We start from the raw sequence: 22,937 nt of genomic DNA, 5'->3' as shown, positions 1-22,937 counted from the left end.
TGTGTTAGTTCTTTGAAAGTGTATCTATCTAGTCTTGTCCAACTGCTCCTTAGACCATAAGACCATACGACCATAAGCAGAGTTAGGCCATTCAGCCCATCAAGTCTGTTTCACCATGGCTAATTTATTATTCCTCTTTATTTTGTTTTGTTTGTTTAAAAATAAATCAGCCAGGGTGGAAAGGTGGGGCAGACTTCACGGGCTGAATAGCCTAATTCTGCTCCTATGTCTTGTGGTCTTATCCATGTGTATAGTCATTAAAACAAAAAGAGCACAAAATAAGTGAGGATTTCCCTTTGATTAACTGCTCTGCTCAAGACTATAGAGAGGTGTGGCCACAATATCAAGAAAACCAGTCTCCTCTCCATGGACTTTGTCTACAATCTATGGAGACGTCCTCTCGCAGATCAAATATTCTCCCTTCTCCCTCTCAGCAGGTGGAAGGTACAAAAGCTTAAAAAACTTGAAAAAATGCATCAGCGGGCTCAAGGGCAGGTTCAATCTCGTGGTTATAAACTCTTGAATAGATCTCTTTTACGTTAAAGTTCGAATACTGACCTCACAACTACATTTTCATGGTCCTTTAAACTTAATGTCTACCTGCACCGACCTCCTCTGTAACTGTAGCACTGGATTCTGCATTGTTACTGATTTTCCCTGTGTACACTTGTATATATGTTTTTTAACTATTTGCTTGCAAAACTAAACCTCACACTGTATCTCAGTACATGGGACAATAAAAAATGAACACCATTGCTAAATGTCTGTGCTGGTGGTGTAGTGGCATCCGCACCAGACTTTGGAGCGAGAGGTCCTGGTTCAAACCCAGTCGGATCCTTGCACGAGTTCCACCCGTGCTGGGTTGAGCATCAAGCAACTCGGCCTTGTAAAACAGACAAACAAGGATGCCACCCAATACGCCAAACTGGCACGGGGAGGAGTGATACCAAAGATGCGATTATAAGTTGTTCACAAGTGAATTAAAACGAGAGTTGAAGGAAAACATTTTCCTGCAGGTCAAGGGATATCAGTGACTAATGAGGTCACTTATGGTGTTGATAGAGAACTGAAAAGAAGAGGCCCTACAGGAGTTCATGAACAGTAGGCATTTCTTGAAAAAAGTAATTAGGAGAGTGAAAGAACATTGGCAGTTAAGATAGATAAGGTGGTTAAAAAGGCATATTGGATAATAGCATTCATTAGGCAAGGTACTGAATACAAGAACAGCGAAGTTACTGTACAGTTATATAAAGCATTAATTAGTTAACAGTGGGAATCCTGATGAATCTATTCTGCCCTCTCATCGCTGTGACACTGTGGGAACGATATTATTGCAAAGAAGATGCTTCCAGAGATGGTGCAGGAGAAGACAGGTTTTTTTTACCAGGCAACAGAAGAGGTTGAGGGAGAGCTAACTAAAGTATGGGAAATTATGATAGGGTGGACAGTGAGAAACGTTCCCCTGCACAGAGGAGTCTGTGATCGCAGGCCACAGGATTAAAGCAAAGGGTAGAACATTTTGAGGAGGAAATTGGCTGTGTCTTTGAATCTGGAACACACTGTCTGAGAGGGCAGTGGGGTCAGCTGCTCCCACAAGAGTTAAGGGGCTTTTAAATGACAGACCCTCACCATCCAAGAGCTCTCTTTGCACTACTTCTTGCTCTCTTTTTGCACTATGCATTTACTCTGATATTTTAATATATATATTGAATATTGTAATTTATATGCTTTTTATATACTGCACTGTACTGTTGCTGCAAAACATCAAGTTTCACGACATGTGTCAGTGATATAAAACCTGATTCTGATTCTGATTCTGAGATGCATGCGCTTCTCATTACTACCATCAAGGAGAAAGTAAAAGGGCCTGGACTCTACCTTGTTAGGAGGTTGAAGAGATTTGGTATGTCCACAAAGACTCTTGACTAGTTTCTATGGATGCCTGGTGGAGCACATTCTGAATGGATGAATCACCGGCTGGAATGGAGGCTGCAATGAGTACAATCACAAAGGTCTGCAGAGAATTGTATTCACAGCCAGGTCCATTATGGGTAAAACCTACTGCAGCATCAAGGACATTCTCAAGAAGTGGTGCCTGAAGAAGAGGGCATCCATTATGAAAGAGCCTCACCATCTGGGACATTCCCTCTTCTCATTACCACCAGGAGAAGAAGCCTTTCCTGAATCATTGTCTGAAGATCCACATTCATCGTTTCAGAAACAGCACGTTCCCCTCCACCATCAGATTTCTGAATGGGCTGGGAACACCACATCATTATTCCTGTTTTGCACTTTTTTTTTGTAACTTATAGTAACTTTTCTCAGTCTTGCACTGTACAACTGCTACAAAAAGAAACAAATTTCACAATAATAATGCACAAAATGCTGGAGGAAATCAGCAGGTCAGGCAGCATGTAAGGAGAGGAAAAAACAGTCAAAGTTTCAGGCTGAGAACATTCACCAAGATTGGACCAAAACGTCGACTACTTATTCCTTTCCATAGATGCTGTCAGACCTGCTGAGTTCCTCCAGCATTTTGTGTGTGTTACTCTGGATTTTCAGCATCTGCAGAATCTCTTTTGTGCTTAAAATGTCATGGCACATGTCAGTGATAATAATAATTCCTCCTTCTGGTGAAGAAATTTCCCCCCATCCCTATTCCTCACTCTGAACTTACACTTTTTCTCACCTGCATATCACCTCAACCTGAGTCCCCCCCTCCTTCCCTTTCACACATTGTCCACCCTCCTCTCCTATCAGATTCTTTCTTCTCCAGCCCTTGACCTTTCCCGTGACACCTGGCTTCACCTATCACCTTCCAGCTAGCCTGTTTCCCCTCCCGCCCAACTTTTTATTCTGGCGACATCCCCCTTCCTCCTCAGTCCTGATGAAGGGTCTTGGCCCAAAACATTGACTGTTTATTCATTTCTATAGGTGCTGCCCACCCTGCTGGGTTCCTCCAGTCATTTGTGTGTGTTGCTCTGGATTCCCGGCGTCTGTAGTCTTTGTTGATAATGAAACTCATTCTGATTCTGGTTCATTTGAAACACTATAGCATGAAAGACTACAGATGAAGGAAAGCAGATTAGTATCTGTTGGTAGTTAAGGATTAGCAGGTATATGATGGGCTGAAGGGCCTATTTCAGTGCAGTATAACTCTATTTGCAGTAATAACAGCAATCTGCAAATCACCAACCCTCAACCATAAACGGAGTCATTACATTTCAAAAGGATAAAATCTGAAGCAACATTTGTCAACAGGATGCATTATTCAGTCAGGTGTTAATTAAATTGTCAACTGCAAAGCATGGCACTTCATTATCTGAGATATTACAGATCCCCAAATCCCTTCCCTTCCCAACACCATCCCCCATCCTCACACCTCCAAACCCAACACTCCCTCCCATTCAATTTGCATGACAAAGCACGAAGGCAGCAGAAGATGTAGCTCAGATAGGCACCTCATCTGAGAGAGTGCAAACGTTCTAGTTCCTTTGTAAATTGAGGAACAGATGAACTTTGCAAGCCTGCTGCTTTGTGCACGTGTGCAAGCTGCCTTCCTCTGACAAATTTATGGAGTTGCCTTTGAAAAACACGAAGGGAACAAGCCCGTGGAGCATGTGAATTAAACAGCAACTCTGGAACTAATGAAGTTACACAAAGGGTCTGGGTAGTTGATTTAGTGCATGGATTCCAAGTTTTAATCCCTTCTAATTAGTCTTCTGTCCTTGACTCTGACTCTTAAATTGTTTGCAAACCATTATTACTCAAGCCTTTTTGTTCTACTAGTCTAAGCGAGCGCCACCTTAAACTGGAGTTGGAGTCCGCCGCGGGGCCAGACTGAAAAGGTCAGGATGTGGGGGCCACAGGCGAGTGTTCAGCTTGCTGCTCGCTGAGGTTTACTTGTGTCTGCAACTAATGGGCTCCTGGCTTTGTGGCTGTGGACTCACTTACATGAACTTAGTTCTGAATGTTGTTTGTTTACTGTTATTGTTTGCATGATTTTTTTTCCACACATTGAGTGTTTGATGGTCTTTTTATAATGGGCTCCATTGGGTTTCTTCGTTTTATGGCCTCCTGTAGGTAGATGAATCCCAAGGTTGTAGATGGTATACATATTTTGATAATAAATGTACTTTGAACTTTGGTAGAACAAAAGGTAGGCCCTAACTCACTGTCAGCATCATCTCACTAAACTTTTGCTCAAGAAGTTGTGGGGTTAATGTGCCAGACCTGAGAAGCAAGAATCTGGGCAGTGTCTCCTGGCCTGGACTACTGTCACTTTGACGATGCGTTAAAACCTGAGCCCTCGTCAGCCATTTCATGATAGGTCCTGGGGCACAAGGAGGAGCATTGGATTTCCCTGGTGCTTGGGCAATGCTGAGGATGCTGGCTATGTTGGTGCCGGAATACGTGGTGACATCTGTGGGATACTCCCAGTACATCCTTGGTTGTTAACACAAACAACACTTCTCACTGTATGCTTTGATGTACACAAAGACAAATAAGCTTGAACTTTGAATCTTTAAAGGTCACTAAATTAAGAAAGATATTTGAGAGAACATTTTTGTGGACCAAGTTCTCAGGTCATTGTAACTCATTCACAGTTCTGACACTTGATTATTTGCTCATCAGCCATCGCCCCAATGCACTCCTTAAAAAATTGTCACACTTGTGTACAAAGCTCTCCATGCTTTTGTTCCTAATTATCTCAGTACTCTCTTCTACATCTGAAAATATCCAAGTTACTTTAATCAGCCCCTTAATTAATCCTAAATTTAACTGCTCTAAACACAAGAGATGCTGGGAATCTAGAGCAACACACTCAAGATGCTGGAGGAACTCAGCAGGCCAGGCAGCACCTAGGGAGAGGAATAAATAGTCATGCATTGTGGGCCTGAATGAAGATGAAGGAGGAGGTGAATGGGCAAGTGTAGCTCTTCTGCCACCTGCGGGGGTAAGTGCCAGGAAGGAGATTAGTGAGAAGGGATGAGTAGAAAAGGGATCATGGAGGGAAGGATCGCCTTGGAAAGTGGAGGGAAGGGGGCAAGGTAAAGATATGTTTGGTGCTAGGGTCCCATCAAAGATGGCAGAAATTGAGGAGAATGATATGTTGGATGCAGAGGCTCCTGGGGTGATTGGGGAGGACGAGAGGAACTCTAATACGTTAAGGTAGTGGGAAGATGAGCTGAGCGTGGTGTCTGGGGAATGGAGGAGATGTGGGAGAGGGCAGCATCAATGGTGAAGGAATAATATATATATTATATACAATATAAGTTATCTTGTTTCTCTGCAGGTGAATACAAACTCAACATATGATTGAGTGAAAGACATCAGGGATATTACAGAGAAGTACCAAGGGCACAATAGAAGGGGGAAATCAAAGAAAAACTGCAGATGCAGGAAATCCAAAATAAAAACTGAAAATGCTGGTAACTGTCACAGGTTGGGTCGTATCTGTGGAGATCTTCCTTTCTGAAGGAGATAGTCTTGTGTAATGGAAAGTAAGAAATTCCCCATTCTGGCTCCCCTCTCACCTCTTTGTTTCTTCTCACATGCCTAACATCTCATTTGGTAGCCATCCTTCCCTTTTTTCCAAGATCTACCGTCCTCTCCTATCAGATTCCTTCTTCTTCAGCCCCTTAGCTTTTCCATTGATCACCTCCCAGCTATCCCCTTCCCACCCACTCTCCTTGCCCCTCATGTGGTCTATACCTACTAGATTGTTCTCCCTTCTCTTCCTCACCTTCATATTCTGGCTTCTGCCTGCTTCTTTCCAGTCCTGATGAAGGGTCTCGGACCAGAACAGTGACTGCTTACTCCTCCCCATAGATCAGGCATGGGCAAACCACGGCCCGCGGGCCATATGCGGCTCGTTAAGCTTTTTAATCCGGCCCGCAGAACTTGATGAAATTATATTAATAAACCTTGTTAACGTTTTTTCCCCGCAATTCTGGCGTTTTCCCAATAGATGACGCACTCTATATACATTGACCTTTGTTGAGGTGCAGCGTATTACTCCACATTTGCGCTTTACTTTGTGACCTTGTGGCGACCCATTTCCTGGCACATCCGAACCGGCTCACAATTAGTCAGCATTCCGGCTAAGGGAGATAGCCAGCGGGGATTTGCGAGCACAGAGCTCCGCATATTGGCGTGCTCTCACTGTTCTGTCATTGTGCGGGTCGTTGTTGAGTTTTGGCACAGGGGACAATTGAATAAGAAGGAGCAGGACAAGTAGATCTGCATCTCCTACCGTTTTTGAAATAAAGACAGTCAGGAGGAGAGTGATGATGATAATATCTTGAAGGATAACAGAATTTTCAGTGCTTTAAAATAATAACTGTTACTATTTAAAAAAGCTGTATTTCATTTAATTTTCAGTGTTTTAAAAGTCATTTCAATAAATAGCTAAATACCATGGGACTTCAAAGACAGATATTTTGTTGTAATGCATTTGTTCATTTTCAATTGCAATTAAAGCACATGTTTTCTACATATCCCATGATATTTTATTTTCTCTTATGATGTGTATTACCAAAACACTCCGTCCATCTGCTCCTGGTCCGGCACCCCTGTCAAATTTTAGAACCCTTTGTGGCCCTCAAGTCAAAAAGTTTGCCCACCCCTGCCATAGATGCTACCTGACCTGCTGAGTTCCTCCAGTGTTTGCTGCCTGTTGCACAGATATTGCTCCTTCGGCACCTGATTGTTGTTGTTGTTCCTTTCCGCGCCATGTGGTGCATCGAGCCGTTTTTTAAATCGGTTTTTCACAAAGCCTAGTTGAAAGCTCGATGCTCGACCCAGCATGGATGGAAAACGTGCAAGCAGCCCGCCGGGTCTGAACCGGGACCACTTGCTCAAAGTCTGGTGCTGGTGACACCACACCACTGATCGTACCTGACATGTGCCTAAAAAGCTCCAGGGAAAATGTTCCAAGTTCTTTTTTTAATTATGAAACACTTGATGTTTTATCTAAAGCTAGGCTTGGAAAAAGTACAGCACAACAGATTATTTCACAAAGGCTAGAACATCCATCATATTGGCAATAGCTGGACTAGACCATCAATGAGATGAGTATTTGTCATCCTCTTTTGTATGGTGTCAGCTATCAACTTTCAAATCTCAGCGCTATTGTCAATTATTATTGCTCAACGTGTGGATTCCATCGAGCCTGTCTCTTGAATTGTAAAGACTGCAGCTTTCAATTAAATGGCGGGCACCGTATTCACACAGGCTGTCTGAGATACTCATTTTGTAAAGTGCTACTGTGAAGAACAGTGTCCAGATCTCAGATTATTCAGTCTGACCACTGTTTCTCTGTCAAGGTCATATCCACTGTGAGCTGTGCTCAGTGCTGTAATTAAACACTGCAGGAATAAGACCAAGGCTTTCTCCAGATATTGACCCACACATTTGTTACCCTCTGGTTTGTTCAGAGTTACCAGACTCTTCCTTTTGCAGACCAACTAAAGGCTTAATACTTTCATATTTCTTTTGCCTCCTCTTGCTTAGAATTTTGGAGACCAGTTTTATTTGGTGCACTGTCGGGATTCATCATGGTTTGGCATGGGAGCTGCTCTGTGGACGCAGCAACCTGCCTCTCCCTCAGCGAAGCAGCCAGCAGAATCAATGCCCCCACTCACCTCAGCCATTTTCTCTTCTCTCTTCCAACAAGTAGACAATACAAAAGCCTGAAAGCATGTACAACCACCCGGCCCAAGGACAGTTCCTATCCCACTGTTATCAGACTCTTAAACAGACAGACTTGTTATGATCTTACACATTATCGCTTATCTACACTGCAGTTTTTACACCTTATTCTGCTTTGCTATTGTTTTATTTGTTTGACCTGATTTGCTCAGTATAAACAACATGCAGATTGAGCCTTTCATTGCAACTTGGTACATAGAACCTCGTTACAACTTTGCACCTAATTGTTTACCAGAACTATAATTTCTCTGTACCTATTACACTTCATTCTGCATCCTGTTATTGTTTTACCTTGTTCTACCTCAATGCACTGTGCAATGATTTGATCTGTATGAATGATATGCAAGGCACGCTTTGCACTGTATCTTGGCACATGTGACAATAATAAATCAATTCCAATTGCGATAAAGTAAGTGACTGCATCATCTCTCACCTTCGCTTCCAGCAACGGTGTTAGAATCTGACATCTGATGTCACTTGAGCTGATGCCCAAGCATAAAGAATGTGTTTAAGCTGTGTAACCCATTATGAATCTCAGTGCACTGTTATGTACAATCTTCTTTTGACTTCTGCAGCGAACTCTGCACCAGACAGGAGCACATTCTGGCAAGTGTGGTTCTTCTGTAAACTTGAACTCAAAGTCAAAGTTCAAAGATCAAAGTACTTTTATTATTAATGTATGTATACTATATACAACCTTGAGAATCATCTCCTTACACACATAAAAATAAAGACACCCAATAAACCGATTTAAAAAAAAACCAGAATCAGGTTTAATATCACCAGCATATGTTGTAAAATTTGTTAAATGTCAAACAAAAAAAGAACAAATTGTGCTAACAATAAATACATTCGGAATTAAAGATCTAACCTGGGCCCAACATTTTGATGCAGCTACAAAGAAGGCACAAGAGCTGCTCTATCTCATTAGGAGTTTGAGAACATTTGGTATGTCTCCAAAACACCAAAATTTCTACAGATATACAGTAGAGAGCATTCTAACTGGCTGCATTGCCATCTGGTATGGGGGGGGGGGGGGAGGAGGGGCTACTACACAGGATCAAAGCTGCAGAGAGTTGTAAACTCAATCAGTTCCATCATGGAGCTGCCTCCGTAGTATCCAGGACATCTTTAAAGAGCAATGCCTCAAAAAGGCAGCATCCATCATAAGGACCCCCACCACCCAGGTCATGCCCTCTCTCATTGTTACCATCAGGAAGGAGGTACAGAAGCCTGAAGGCACACACTCAGTGATTCAGGAACAGCTTCCCCTCTGCCATCCGATTTCTGAATGGAATTGAACCCTTGACACTATCTTACAACTTTGTATTTTTGCACGACTACTTTAATTTAACCACTTAATATCTATATATACTTAATGTAATTTAGCTTTTTCCTATATTATTATGTATTGCATTGTAGTGCTGCTGCAAAGACAATAGATTTCACAACACGTGCTGGTGATATTACACCTGTTTCTGATTCCAGAAGTGGCGTTCACAGCCACAAAGCCAGTCATGATTGTAGCTATTACCACTATTACTTACTCAATCCCCCTTTCCATGCCTGTATGATGAGCAAATACTCCAAAAAGTTTGAAGTTCAAAGTACATTTACTATAAAGTACAGATGATACTGAGATTCTGGTAGCATGGTGCGAAGACAATAACCTATCCCTCGATGTCAGCAAGATGAAGGAATTGGTTGTTGACTTCAGAAGGAGTAGTGGACCGCACAACCCCATCTACATCGGTGGTGCGCAGGTGGAACAGGTCAAAAGCTTTAAGTTCCTCGGGGTGAATATCACAAATGACCTGACTTGGTCTAACCAAGCAGAGTCCACTGCCAAGAAAGCCCACCAGCGCCTTTACTTCCTGAGAAAGCTGAAGAAATTTGGCCTGTCCCCTAAAACTCTCACTAATTTTTATAGATGCACTGTAGAAAGCATTCTTCTAGGGTGCATCACAACCTGGTATGGAAGTTGTCCTGTCCAAGATGGGAAGAAGCTGCAGAAGATCGTGAACACAGCCCAGCACATCACACAAACCAATCTTCCATCCTTGGACTCACTTTACACCGCAAGCTGTCGGAGCAGTGCTGCCAGAATAATCAAGGACACGATCCACCCAGCCAACACATTTTTTGTCCCTCTTCCCTCCAGGAGAAGGTTCAGGAGCATGAAGATTCATACGGCCAGATTTGGGAACAGCTTCTTTCCAACTGTGATAAGACTGCTGAACAGATCCTGACCCAGATCTGGGCCACACTTTCCAAATATCCGGACCTGACTTACGCTACCTTACTTTCCCTTTTCTATTATATATTAATGATTTAAACGAGGGAATTAAATGCAGCATCTCCAAGTTTGCGGATGACACGAAGCTGGGCGGTGGTGTTAGCTGTGAGGAGGATGCTAAGAGGATGCAGGGTGACTTGGATAGGTTAGGTGAGTGGGCAAACTCATGGTAGATGCAATTTAATGTGGATAAATGTGAGGATATCCACTTGTGTTGCAAGAACAGGAAAACAGATTATTATCTGAAAGGTGGCCAATTAGGAAAAGGGGAGGTGCAACGAGACCTGGGTGTCATTGTACACCAGTCATTGAAAGTGTGCATGCAGGTACAGCAGGCAGTGAAAAAGGCAAATGGTATGTTGGGATTCATAGCAAAAGGATTTGAGTACAGGAGCAGGGAGGTTATACTGCAGTTGTACAAGGCCTTGGTGAGACTGCACCTAGAGTATTGTGTGCAGTTTTGGTCCCCTAATCTGAGGAAAGACATTCTTGCCATAGAGGGAGTACAAAGAAGGTTCACCAGATTGATTCCTGGGATGGCAGGACTTTCATATGAAGAAAGACTGGATCGACTAGGCATACACTCACTGGAATTTAGAAGACTGAGGGGGGAATCTTATTGAAACGTATAAAATTCTAAAGGGATTGGACAAGTTAGATGCAGGAAGATTGTTTCCAATGTTGGGGAAGTCCAGAACGAGGGGTCACAGTTTAAGGAGATGAGGAGACCGAGATGAGGAAAAACTTCTTCACACAGAGAGTGGTGAATCTGTGAAATTCTCTGCCACAGGAAACAGTTGAGGCCGGTTCATTGGCTATATTTAAGAGGAAGTTAGATATGGCCCTTGTGGCTAATGGGATCAGGGGGTATGGAGAGAAGGTGGGTACAGGGTTCTGAGTTGGATGATCAGCCATGATCATACTAAATGGCGGTGCAAGCTCGAAGGGCTGAATGGCCTACTCCTGAACCTATTCTCTATGTTTCTAATTACGAATTATCATTTAATTTTTATTATATTTACTTCGATTTGTACTTTAGGGAGCGCGAACCACAGAATCAAATATTGCTGTGATGATCGCTGCGAGTATCAATTGTTTGGTGACAATAAAGTAAGTAAAGATTCATTCTCTTGCAGACATTCACAATAGAACAAAGAAACACGATAGAATCAATGAAAATCTACACACAAAGACTGACAAACAACCAATGTGCAAAAGAAGACAAACTGAGCAAACACAAAAATAAATAAATAAATCACACTGCGAACACGAGTAGGTTGTGGAATCAGTTCGGTGTTGAGGTGAGTGAAGTTATCCGTGCTGGTTCGGAAGCCTGATGGTTAAAGGGTAACAACTCTTTCTGAAACCGGTGGTGTCAGACTCAAGGCTCTTGTAAAATAATTGACCCCTTAGTCAATGGTAGGGGTCCAAGGCATAAAAAAGGTTGGAAGCCCCTGTTTTAGATGGTTCATAAATACACTTCTAAGGGAAATTACAGCTTGCCGATTGCGGCCACTGCCTTCTGCAGTATGTTGTGACATACTTAAAATTGAATCAATAACGTTCAACTAACTTGCAGCAAAATGATCAAAGGTGCTTCTCAGGAGTGTCACCTGTTAAAATCTGATGCAAACCACTTACAGAATTTTGAGGAAGGGGTAACAAGAATTGTTAAAAAGGAGGAGCCACAAGAGTTTCCTCGGATGCTGCAAATCTTGAGCAACACACACACACTGGAGGAACTCAGCGGGTCAGGCAGCATCTACGGAGGGAAATGAACAGTCAATGTTTCAGGCTGCGACTCTTTGTGAGGATTGGAACGGAAAGGCGTAGAAGCCAGTATAAGGAGGTGGGTAGGCAGGTGAGTCCAGCTGAGAGGGGGATGATGGGTGGGTGGGGAAGGGTCGATGAACAGGAATGATATAAGAAATTGCCAAAGTAGCAGGTCAGGTTGGTAGCTTGACATCACCTGAGCATGCTATGTATGAGACAGCACACCATTCCACTTGTAGTATTATATGGGCAGTCTGATTGTTGGGGCTTTGGGGTGCCACAGTAGCATAGTGGTTAGTTCAATGTTACTACAGCCCTGGGCATCAGAGTTCAAAGTTCAATCCCAACATCATCTGTAAGGTGTCTGTACGTTCTCCCCATGGAATGTGTGGGTTTTCTCCGGGTGTCCTGGTTTCTTCCCACAGTCCAAAAACATAGTGGGTAAGTTAACTGATTATAGTGAATTGTTCCATGATTGGGTTAGGGTTAATCGGGGTAGTCAGGGGTTGCTGGCCACTGGGGCTTGATGGGCCAGAAGGGCCTAGTCCACATTGTATCTCTAAATAAGTACAACTTCCACAAGACCCACACCCAGAATTTTTGTCTGCCCTTCCTCAATCAGATGCAGCTTTTCACTTCCAATATGTTCTCCTTTTCAAAAAAATCTTCAGACTCAAACAGGTTTGAGTTGGTTATTCCTGTGCAGTCTCTGTCATTATCTCTCCGCTGCTTCAACAGCGCTCACAAGCAAGACTATTTGAGATGTACAAATTGTAGGAGGTTATTTTTTCCATTAGGAGCCTTGCAGAGACATGTAAAACTACATGGTCTACTCATCTCTAGCGCCTCAGGGTAACCAAGCAGTAAATTCTGCAATCAGGTTATCACAATCTTCCAACTGTAATTCCAGATAATTCCTACAGTTGTCTTTCATAGTAATGCATGAAGAAGTCATTCAACATCTTAAAGGCACAGTGACCCAATTTGTTGCATAACCCACTGACAGAACAGAACTGTGGCTGGATCTTGCTGTAGGTCAAACACAAGGAAATCTGCAGATGCTGGAAATTCAAACACCACCATACACAAAATGCTGGAAGAACACAACAGTCTAGGCAGAATCGACAGCGCTTCTTGCTGTAGGTGTTCATTAGCCCTGACCTCTTACTCTAACCCACCCTTTACAGCATGAACAACCCTTCAGGATGGCCCTGGATTCTATCGGAGCCAGGATGAATCTATCGGAGCCAGGATGAGTCTATCAGAGCCAGGATGAACCTATCAGAACTGGGAAGAGTCTATCGGAACCTAGATGAGCCTATCAGAACTAGGAAGAGTCTATCGGAACCTGGATGAGTCTATCAGAACCAGGAAGAGTCTATCGGAACCTGGATGAGCCTATCAGAACGGGATGAGTCTATCGGAACCTGGATGAGCCTATCAGAACCAGGAAGAGTCTATCGGAACCAGGATGAGTCTATCGGAACCTGGATGAGCCTATCAGAACCGAGAAGAGTCTATCGGAACCTAGATGAGCCTATCAGAACTAGGAAGAGTCTATCGGAACCTGGATGAGTCTATCAGAACCGGGAAGAGTCTATCGGAACCTGGATGAGCCTATCAGAACGGGATGAGCCTATCGGAACCTGGATGAGCCTATCAGAACCAGGAAGACTCTATCGGAACCAGGATGAGTCTATCGGAACCTGGATGAGCCTATCAGAACCAGGATGAGCCTATCGGAACCTGGATGAGCCTATCGGAACCAGGATGAGCCTATCGGAACTGGGATGAGTCTATCAGAGCCAGGATGAGTCTATCGGAACAGCGATGACCCTATTGGAACCAGGATGAGCCTATCAGAACCAGGAAGAGTCTATCGGAACCTGGATGAGCCTATCAGAACCAGATGAGCCTATCGGAACCTGGATGAGCCTATCAGAACCAGGAAGAGTCTATCGGAACCTGGATGAGCCTATCAGAACCAGGATGAGCCTATCAGAACCAGATGAGCCTATCGGAACCTGGATGACCCTATCGGAACTGGGATGAGTCTATCAGAGCCAGGATGAGTCTATCGGAACAGCGATGACCCTATTGGAACCAGGATGAGCCTATCAGAACCAGGAAGAGTCTATCGGAACCTGGATGAGCCTATCAGAACCAGATGAGCCTATCGGAACAGCGATGAACCTATTGGAACCAGATGAACCTATCGGAACTGGGATGAGCCCAATGGAACCGGCATGAGTCTATCAGAACCAGAGATTAATCATCGAGTCAGTACTTACGGCTCACTGAGTTCCTGCCAATCCGTCTAACACCAACTCTACATCCAAAGATGTATGGATTAGTGTTAGTAAGTTGTGAGCACCAGAAACATGGCAACGCTTGCAGGCTGTCCCCGGCGTACCCTCAGACTGTGTTGGTTGTTGACATGGGGTGATACGTTTCACTGTGTGTTTTGATGTTCATGTGACAAATAAAATTAATAAAGGTTCTATTTTATTCTTCCAACATTCCCATCAACTTTTGCCCAGATTTGACCATTCACCTACACACTAGTGGCAATTGTTACTGTGTCCAATTTACTGTCAATCTCAGCATCTTTAGAAGGTCAGAGGTAACTTGGAACAGCCAGGGGAAGCTTTTGTTAGGGATCATCCTGGACCTTTGACATTGTGGATGAACTAAAATGAGAAGCAGCCTTCTGGAAATAAAACCCGTACACAACTAAAACTTCCAGCTCGCACTTTGTGACACAGAGGATGCAAGGTGACTTGATAAAGGTGTATAAGATGATAAGGGGCACAGATATAGTGGATAGCTACAAACTTTTCACCAGGATGGAATTATTTAATATGAGGGGCATAATTTTAAGGTGATTGGAGGAAAGCATAGGGGGATGTCAGGGTTAAGTTTTTTTACACAGAGTAGTGGGTGCATGGAACACACTGCCAGGGCAGTGGTGGAGGCAGGTACATTAGAGACGTTTAAGAGATAAACACATGGATGATACAAAACTGGAGGACTGTAGGAGGGAAGGGTTAGATTGAAAACAGGAGAAAATCTGCAGATGCTGGAAATAGAAAAGCAACACTAACAAAATGCTGGAGGAACTCAGCAGGCCAGGCAGCATCTATGGAAGAGTAAACTTCAACAGTTTTGCATAGACGCTTGCTGGCCTGCTGAGGTTCTCCAGTATTTTGTGAGGGTTTGATCTCAGATTAGGTTAAAAGGTTGCCACAATATTGTGGAGCGAAGGGCCTCTACTGCACTATAATACTCCATGTTCCAGGGAAACCAGCCGGACGTTCTGATTCCGTCCCGGGGAAGGCAATAGATGAATGCTCCTGATATCAACACATTGTTAAAGGTGTGGTAATATCCAGTCCCTGCCACTTAATGTTCAGTTCAGGACAGGACAGATCTTTTTGTCACTTTGAGCAGTACACTCATGAAGTCATCCCTCAACAGTCTGACCGAAGGGGTATATTTCTATTTATTTATTTATTTATTTTATTGAGATACAGCCTGAAAAGGGTCGTTCCAGACCTTCAAACTAGGCCGTCCAGCAGTCTCCCGATTTAATCCTAGCCTGATCATGAGGCAATTTACAATAAACAATTAACCCACTAATCGCTTCGTACTATGGGAGGAAACTGCAGCGCCCAGAGGAAACGCACATGGTCATGAGGAGAACGTACAAACTCCTTACAGGCAGCAGAAGGAATTGAACTCAGGTCGCTGGTACTGTAAAGCGTGCTAACCACTACACTAGCACACTGCTGCTTTTGGAGCAGACACCAGCATTTAATATTCATGTAGGTGCTGCTAGTCAGGATGCGTTACCAATGTAAATATGTAATTGTGTACATTTACCCGACTATATTCAAAATGTTGAAGTAGGAGATTATAGCAACTGAAACTGTAGTTAATCAGTTCATCCCTTTCTCTCAAGGCACACTGTCTTTTCCTATCAGATTCCTTCTTCTGCAGCCCTTTAATCTTTCACCTTTACTCCCCCTCACCTGGTCTCACCTCTCACCTGCCAACTTCTTCTCCTTCCCCTTCGTAGAAACAACAAATTTCATGACATATGCCAGCCGTATTTAGCCTAATACTTATTCCTCCCACCTTTTTATTCTGGCTTCTTCGCCCCTCATTTCCAAGTTAATGTACAGTGACATACAATATATGAGCTTTGGTAATAAATTTACTCATTGTGTCAAGAAATTGAGATTTACTTGCATTAGGATTCTCCTGAAGGTTTGCTGTATTAGGGACTAACATGCGAAGCAAGCTCTGGTGGACTGGGTGGATGGGATCTACAGTGAGATCCAACGACCAATACTCCGTGGAGAGTGAAGGGAATGATCAGGCACAGAAGAAGTAGTCATGGTCTTCCACTGCAATCAAGGAAGACCTCAGTTGTGATGACTACTCATACCACTGGACCCGGACCTCCGAGGTTGAGAGAGTGGAAATGCACCAATGCAACGCCTTCTGCACTTAAAAATCTCTCCTGCACAGTGGGTATGATTCATTTCCCAGTTACATCTTCCATGTGGCTCAGCTTTAGTCAGTCACAAGAACACTCACGGTGACGGGGAGAACATACAAACCCCCCCCCCCCCCCCCCAAGCACAGCACGCAAGCTCAGGATTGATCCTGGGCCACTGGAACTGTGAGGGAGCAGCTCTAGCAGCTGCGCCAATGTGCTGTCGTCCGGACTTCATGGACTCTGGATGAAAATTGGCTCGAGAATGAAACAGGGTGTTTGTTCTGATTATATTTTAACATGATATGTATGGTAGGTCTGATGGTCAGCCAAGAATTAATGAAGAACCTAACTGTTTTCTCACTGGCCCACATGATAAACATGTTAACTAACACCCCAGTACACCTTAGACATAACCTGTGGACAGAGGTGAGGTGAGGCTTGAGGGTGCTGGAGGACGGGTGAGTGGAGATCGTTGATCAAAACTCAGGAAGATTTCCAATTATTGTTTAGCCACCCCTGTCTCCTGGGATGATGATCAGTGGTGCTGGAGAGGGTAGATATTATGCCAAACTATGCACTGACGCTCCAATTAGCTGTTAGATTTGAAGTGTAATCAGCCAGAGAGCATGATCAGTCAGGGATTGCTGCATTTCTTAAACTGACTTGGCTCTTCAGCCTTCATTATTAAATCAAGCTACAAATAAATTAACAGATTGTTTACAGAGCCCTAAGTTTGCAACGGACCCTGCTGAAGCAATACATAATTTACCATACTGGGTGTTTTAGTCCATGCAACATAGGGTGTGATCTTGGCACTAAATCAGCTGTTGCCCTCTTCTCTCACACAACATCCTGGGTTATTACCCTCTCCTTCCCACACCATCCCTTCTCCCTCACTCGTTTGCCTTCTGGAGAGAGAAAATTTATTTGTTTTATTTATTGAGATACAACACAGACCTGGCCCTTCGATCCACTCTGCCCAGCAACCCCCGATTTAACCCTAATCATGGGACAATTTATAATAACCTATTAACATACTAAACGGTACATTATTGGACTGTGGGAGGAAACCAGAGCACTCAGAGAAAACCCACGCCTTCCACGAGAGGATGTAGAAATTTGTCAGATGATGTCAGAATTAAACTCCAAACTCCAACTCCCTGAGCTGTAATTTTGTCGCGATAACTGCTATGCTACTGCGGTGGCCAAGTTGAACAAAAGAGTAGCTTCCTGTTCAACACAGGAACTGTGTTTCACACAGTTAAAGCATCTAACATACTTGCTGGGAACCTTAAAGATACGGTGACACCCCACTTCACACAGTGAGCCAAGCATTAGGCCTGAGCTAGTTCATTGAAGAATAATTAATGATTCCCAGTGCCCTGTTTGTTTCAAATTAATTACACAAATGTTATAGGTCTATATTCTTATCAAATTCCATTCAGGAAGTTATCATTTACTCTGTCTGCAGGGAATGCATTCCACAAGACCCCAAGATATAGGAGATGAAATAGGCCAATTGATCCATTGCATTGGCTCTTGAAGTGGATGGGCTACAGCAGCAGAAGACCACGAACATACACTCAGTGTCCACTTCACTGGGTACAGGAGGTAGCTCATAAAGTGTCACTGAGTGTACTGCACTATGACCAACAACTTTAGACCATAAGACATAGGAGCAGAATTAGGCCATTCTGCCCAACAAGCCAGTTCCGCCATTCCATCATGGCTGATTTATTATTCCCCTCAACCCCATTCTTCTGCATTTTCCCCGTAACTTTTGATGCCCTGATTATGAACCTCAGCTTTAAATACACCCAATGACTTGGCCTCCACAGCTGCCTGTGGCAACAAATTCCACAGATGTGGCACCTGGCTGAAGAAATTCCTCCTCATCTCCATTCTAAATGGGCCTCTTCTACTCTGGGACTATGCTCTTGAATTCTAGACTCCTTTAATGTCGTCTTCATGTCGACTCTCTCAATATAAAGTAGGTTTCACTGAGTTCTGCTCCATCCTGCCCAGGCCCATCAACTACAGGACCAGAGCCATTCTAGAAACAATCTTTCTTGCATTTCCCTTTTCTATCCACTTGAAATCTGCATTTTCTGCCTTGTCTTCCACTGGAAAGTTTCTGTCTATTAACTCTGTCAAAACTCTGTCATTAACTCTTTCATTAAAACTGCCTGTGATCTTTCTTAGGAACTCTAGTCAGCTCTAATCTAGGTTGTTTGGCTCCTCCCAGTGGAAAATACAAGCCCATGGGCACTGGCCTCTTAAGTCCAAAGACTTGGCTACATTGCCTCCAACTCTTTTCATGCAAGAGATTCTACAGATGCTGAAAATCTTGAGCAATACACACAAAATGCTGGAAGAAATCAGTAGGTCAGGCAGCATCTATGAAGGGAAACAGACAGACACCATTTAATAAACAGGATCCGAAGAACAGTCTCGGCCCAAAACGCTAACTGTTTATTCCCCTCCTTCGATGCTGCCTGACCTGCTGTGTTCCTCCACCTCCTGAGCAGGCTTTGCCCATCAGCGACTTACTAGGGAAGAATGCAGAGACTATGTGAAGAAGTGTCTACCCCCAGGGCAACTCTCCAGAGGGAGAAAAACAAGACACCCTCATTTTTTCTGGTGTGGTTAGTGAAGGGAGGAAGTTTCTTGGGCAAATCACATGTGCCATTTGGCACAACGACAGCTCTTCATTGGAAACATTTTACATCAGCCTAGGAATAATTAGCACAGGTCTGTTTAACCACCCATCTGAGCTCGACAGGAATATCCTGCCCTCTGTGATCTGCACAAATTAGCACAGCCATCCTCGTTACCCATGCCCCATCCTCTCCCTCCCCGAGGTCCCCATCCTGGGCTGGGTTCTTTGCTTACCACTGTCTTGTAATCTATCTGCTGTCTGATGAGCTTGTCCTCGCTCAGAGAGTAGCGTGCCTCGCCTGTAATCGAGTCGATTGGCCCCTTCTCCATCTGCTGCTTGATGGCACAGAAAAGCATGTACAACGGCTCCCCCGCACATTCCTGATCAACACGAGAGAGGTCGGCATTAGCACAGATGCATGCATGGCTGCAACTACAACTGTTGATCCTAGTGTTAGCTACAAATTCTTGTCTATTCCTGGCTCCTTGGTCTCATTCCAGCCTAGAATGAATACGAAAACACTTCTGCACCTGCTAACCTTTAGGGCTATGCAAATGCTTCGCCTGCTCCAAGTACAGAGCTGTTCACTGTGCCCACACCGACAGGATCGTGCTGTACTGAAGGCACAGCACCCAGCCCATCAGCAGATGCCAGAAACCTAGAGCGACACATACAAAATTGACGACTTTCTGGTCAGGTTTGCGGACGACGCAGAGATAGGTGGAGGGGTCTGTGGCATTGAGGAAGCAGGGAGGCTGCAGAAGGACTTCGACAGATTAGGAGAAGGGGCAAAGAAGTGGCAGATGGAATGCAGTGTCGAGAAGTGTAAGGTCATGCACTTTGGTAGAAGGAATAAAACCACAGACTATTTTCTAAGTGGGGTGAAAATTTGGAAATGAGAGTTATGAAGGGGCTTGGGAATCCTTCTGCAGGATTCCCGAAAGGTTAACTTACAGATTGAGTCATGCTGAGCAAGGTAAAAGAAATGCAAGTAATTTTGAGAGGGCTTTAATATAAAAGCAAAGATGTAATAATGAGGATTTATAAAGCACTGGTTAGCCTGTACTTGTAGTATTGAGAGCAGTTTTATCTCAGAAAAAATGTGCTGGCATTGGAGAGGGTCCACAGGAGATTCACAAGAATGATCCTGAGAATGAAAGGGTTAACACCCGAGGAGTGTTTGATGGCTCTGAACCTATACTTGCTGGAGTTTAGAAGAGCGGTGGAGTGGGGTGGGGAGTGGGGGAGATCCCATTGAAACCTATTGAGTATTGAAAGACCCGGAAGGAGATGATGTGCAGAGTCTAGGACCGAAGGGCACAGCCTCTGAATAGAAGGAAGTCCCTTTCGAACAGAGATGAGGAGGAATTTCTTTAGCCAAAAGGTGGTGAATCTATGGAATTCCTTTTCACAGACGGCTGTGGAGGCCAAGTTATTGGGATATTTAAAGATGAGGTTGATTGGTTCTTGATTAGTAAGGGCATCAAAGGTTACAGGGCAGGAGAATAGGGTTGAGAGGGATATTAAGTCAACCATGATGGAATGACAGGGAAGACTTGATGGGGCAAGAGGCCTATTTCTGCTCATTTAGATCTTCAGATCTAAAATGCTGAAGGCACTCAGCAGGTCAGGCAGGATTTATGGAGGGGAATGAACAGTCTACATTACAGGCTGAGACCTCTCGTCAGGTGTCCTAATGAAGTCTCACGAATCACTGCAGTCCATGTGATAATGTTGGTCCAATGGAGTCCACCTAGACCCAGGACCAAGAAATGACAGAAGATTGCAGATGTATTTCCAAACATTTCCTGGAGGGAGAAGAAGTCATGAAAATCTGTTGCAGTGAATTTTGTGGAGAGTACACACTGCAGGCACAATGAACTAATGGAAGTTTACAGTATAAAATAGAAAAGTCAATATAGTACCCACAAGAAGGTATAGAAATAGAGCCACTTATAACAGAAACAGAGTCTTATTAATCAATTCATTAATGTACCACAAGCCCAATTATAAATAAGATTCTGTCCACCCACTGAGCAAACTCTTCGGACTTCCATTTCACAGTGCGGATGAAAGGAACGAAGAACATTTGTCTGTCTTACCTTAAGGAATTTGTACAAGAGGAATGTAAACCAGTTGGTCAACATCTTTTCTGCTACAGATTCAGTTCTAAAACAACAAAGAGAAAGAAAAATAGAGTGATGAATTAAATAGCCATACAGCACAGTAAGAGGCCCTTTGGCCCATCTGGTCCATGCCAACAAAGATGCCCACATAAGTTAAGCCCATTTGCCTGCATTGGACTCACATCCTTCTAAACCTTTCCTATCCAAGTACCTTTCCAAGTAGCCTTTAAATATCCAGACAGTACCTGCCTCTAACACTTCCCCTGGTAGCTCATCCCACATACGGATTGCCCCCCGAGTGAGAAAGTCGCCCCTCAGGTTCTTATTAATGCCCTTTTTAAACCTATGTTCTCTACCTATGATTGCCCCAATGCTGGAAAAAAGACTGGGTCCATTCACCCTATCTATGCTCCTCATGAAACAAACACCTTTTTAATATTGCCCCTCAGTCTACTTATTCAGTCACTGAGATACAGCACAGAATAGGCCCCTCGAGCCGTGTTGCCCAACAATCCCCTGATTTAGTCTTAGCCTAATCATGGGATAATTTACAATGACCAATTAACTTACCAACCGGTACGTGTTGGGATAGTGGGAGGAAACCAAAGCACCAGGAGGAAACCCATGTTGCCATGGGGAGAATGAACAAACTCCTTACAAGCAGTGGTGGGAATTGAACATCAGTCTCCTGCACTGTAAATTGTTATGCTAACCGCTACAAATCATGCCGTCCCTCTTAGTCTCTTATGATCTCATGAATGAAGTATGGGCCTGCTCAACTCTTTTCTGTAATAAAGGCAACATCCTCGTAATTTTCTTCAGCATTCTTTCCAGCTTATTGTCATCATTTTATAGTAGGATGAGCAAAACTGAACACGATATTCCAAATGCAGCTTCACCAACATCTTGTACAACTGCAACATAACATCCCAACTTTTCTATTCAATGAAGTCAAGATGGCAAAAGTCTTCTTCACCATCCTCCCCTGTGATATCACTTTCAGGGAACCATGCACAGGAAACGATGAACTCACCACCAGGTTCAGGAACAGTTATTACCCCTGTCATCAGGCTCTTGAACAAAGGGGATAACTTCACTTGCTCCGTCACTGAACTGTTCCCCCAACCTATAGAGTCACTTCCAAAGGACTCCTCATCTTACGTTCACGATATTTATTGCTTATCTATTATTATTATTTCTTTCTTTTTGTATTTTCACAGTTTGTTGTCTTTTACACACTGGTTGAACACCCAAGTTGGTGCAGTCTTTCTTTGATTCTACTATGGATATTATTCTATTATGGATTTACTGAGTCTGCTTGCAAGAAAATGAATCTCAGGGTTGTATATGGTGACATATATGTACTGTGATGTTAAATTCACTTTGAATTTTGTACCGTTAGCTTGTTTTTATCTGCAATAATCCCCAGGGCCCTACTGTTCAGTGTGATAATTATACTTAACAGTACCACACATTGAGGTGTTATTGCTGAAACTTCAGCAGCTAGAACAATTCCATGGGGATTAGGGAGCAATAGATACACAAAAGCTTGTACTCAGATTGTGCCTTTAGAGTTATGAAATCTCCCAGACACAGAGCAGCACAAGAAGCAAGAAAGTATGGTAAAAATGCAAGGAGACGTTTGGACAATAATCAACATGTAGTCACGGGTAGTTTTGAAGGAATTGCAATTCTGCAAAATGTCAGGATGTCCCAAAGTACTCTAGAACAAGTGGCATATTGCCTGAACTTTTGGTCACTGCTTTAATGTGGGAAACCCTGTGGCCAATGTCAAGTTTTCAGTAACAGCAATGAAACAATGACCAAATAATCCAATTTCACGATGTGAATCAGTTTCTCAGTCCT

At 43.6% G+C, this 22,937-nt stretch overlaps 1 protein-coding gene across 6 annotated transcripts in view; it reads right to left on the bottom strand.

The window, feature by feature from the left end:
* plxna4 (plexin A4) overlaps window positions 1-22,937 on the bottom strand; it is a 721,825-nt gene that overhangs the window by 51,588 nt on the left and 647,300 nt on the right. For all 6 annotated transcript variants that reach the window (XM_059987082.1, XM_059987079.1, XM_059987077.1 and 3 more), the window contains 2 exons: window positions 21,048-21,114; window positions 19,179-19,325 (listed from right to left, as the gene is read on the bottom strand). In XM_059987082.1, the coding sequence (XP_059843065.1) occupies window positions 19,179-19,325; window positions 21,048-21,114 (214 nt within the window). The remainder of the gene's footprint in view (window positions 1-19,178; window positions 19,326-21,047; window positions 21,115-22,937) is intronic.

This window comes from Hypanus sabinus, chromosome 13, assembly GCF_030144855.1.
Source record: "Hypanus sabinus isolate sHypSab1 chromosome 13, sHypSab1.hap1, whole genome shotgun sequence".
NCBI classification, from domain to species: domain Eukaryota; kingdom Metazoa; phylum Chordata; class Chondrichthyes; order Myliobatiformes; family Dasyatidae; genus Hypanus; species Hypanus sabinus.
Note: the sequence above shows the minus strand (reverse complement) of the source record. Positions and strands in the feature narration are given on the sequence as shown.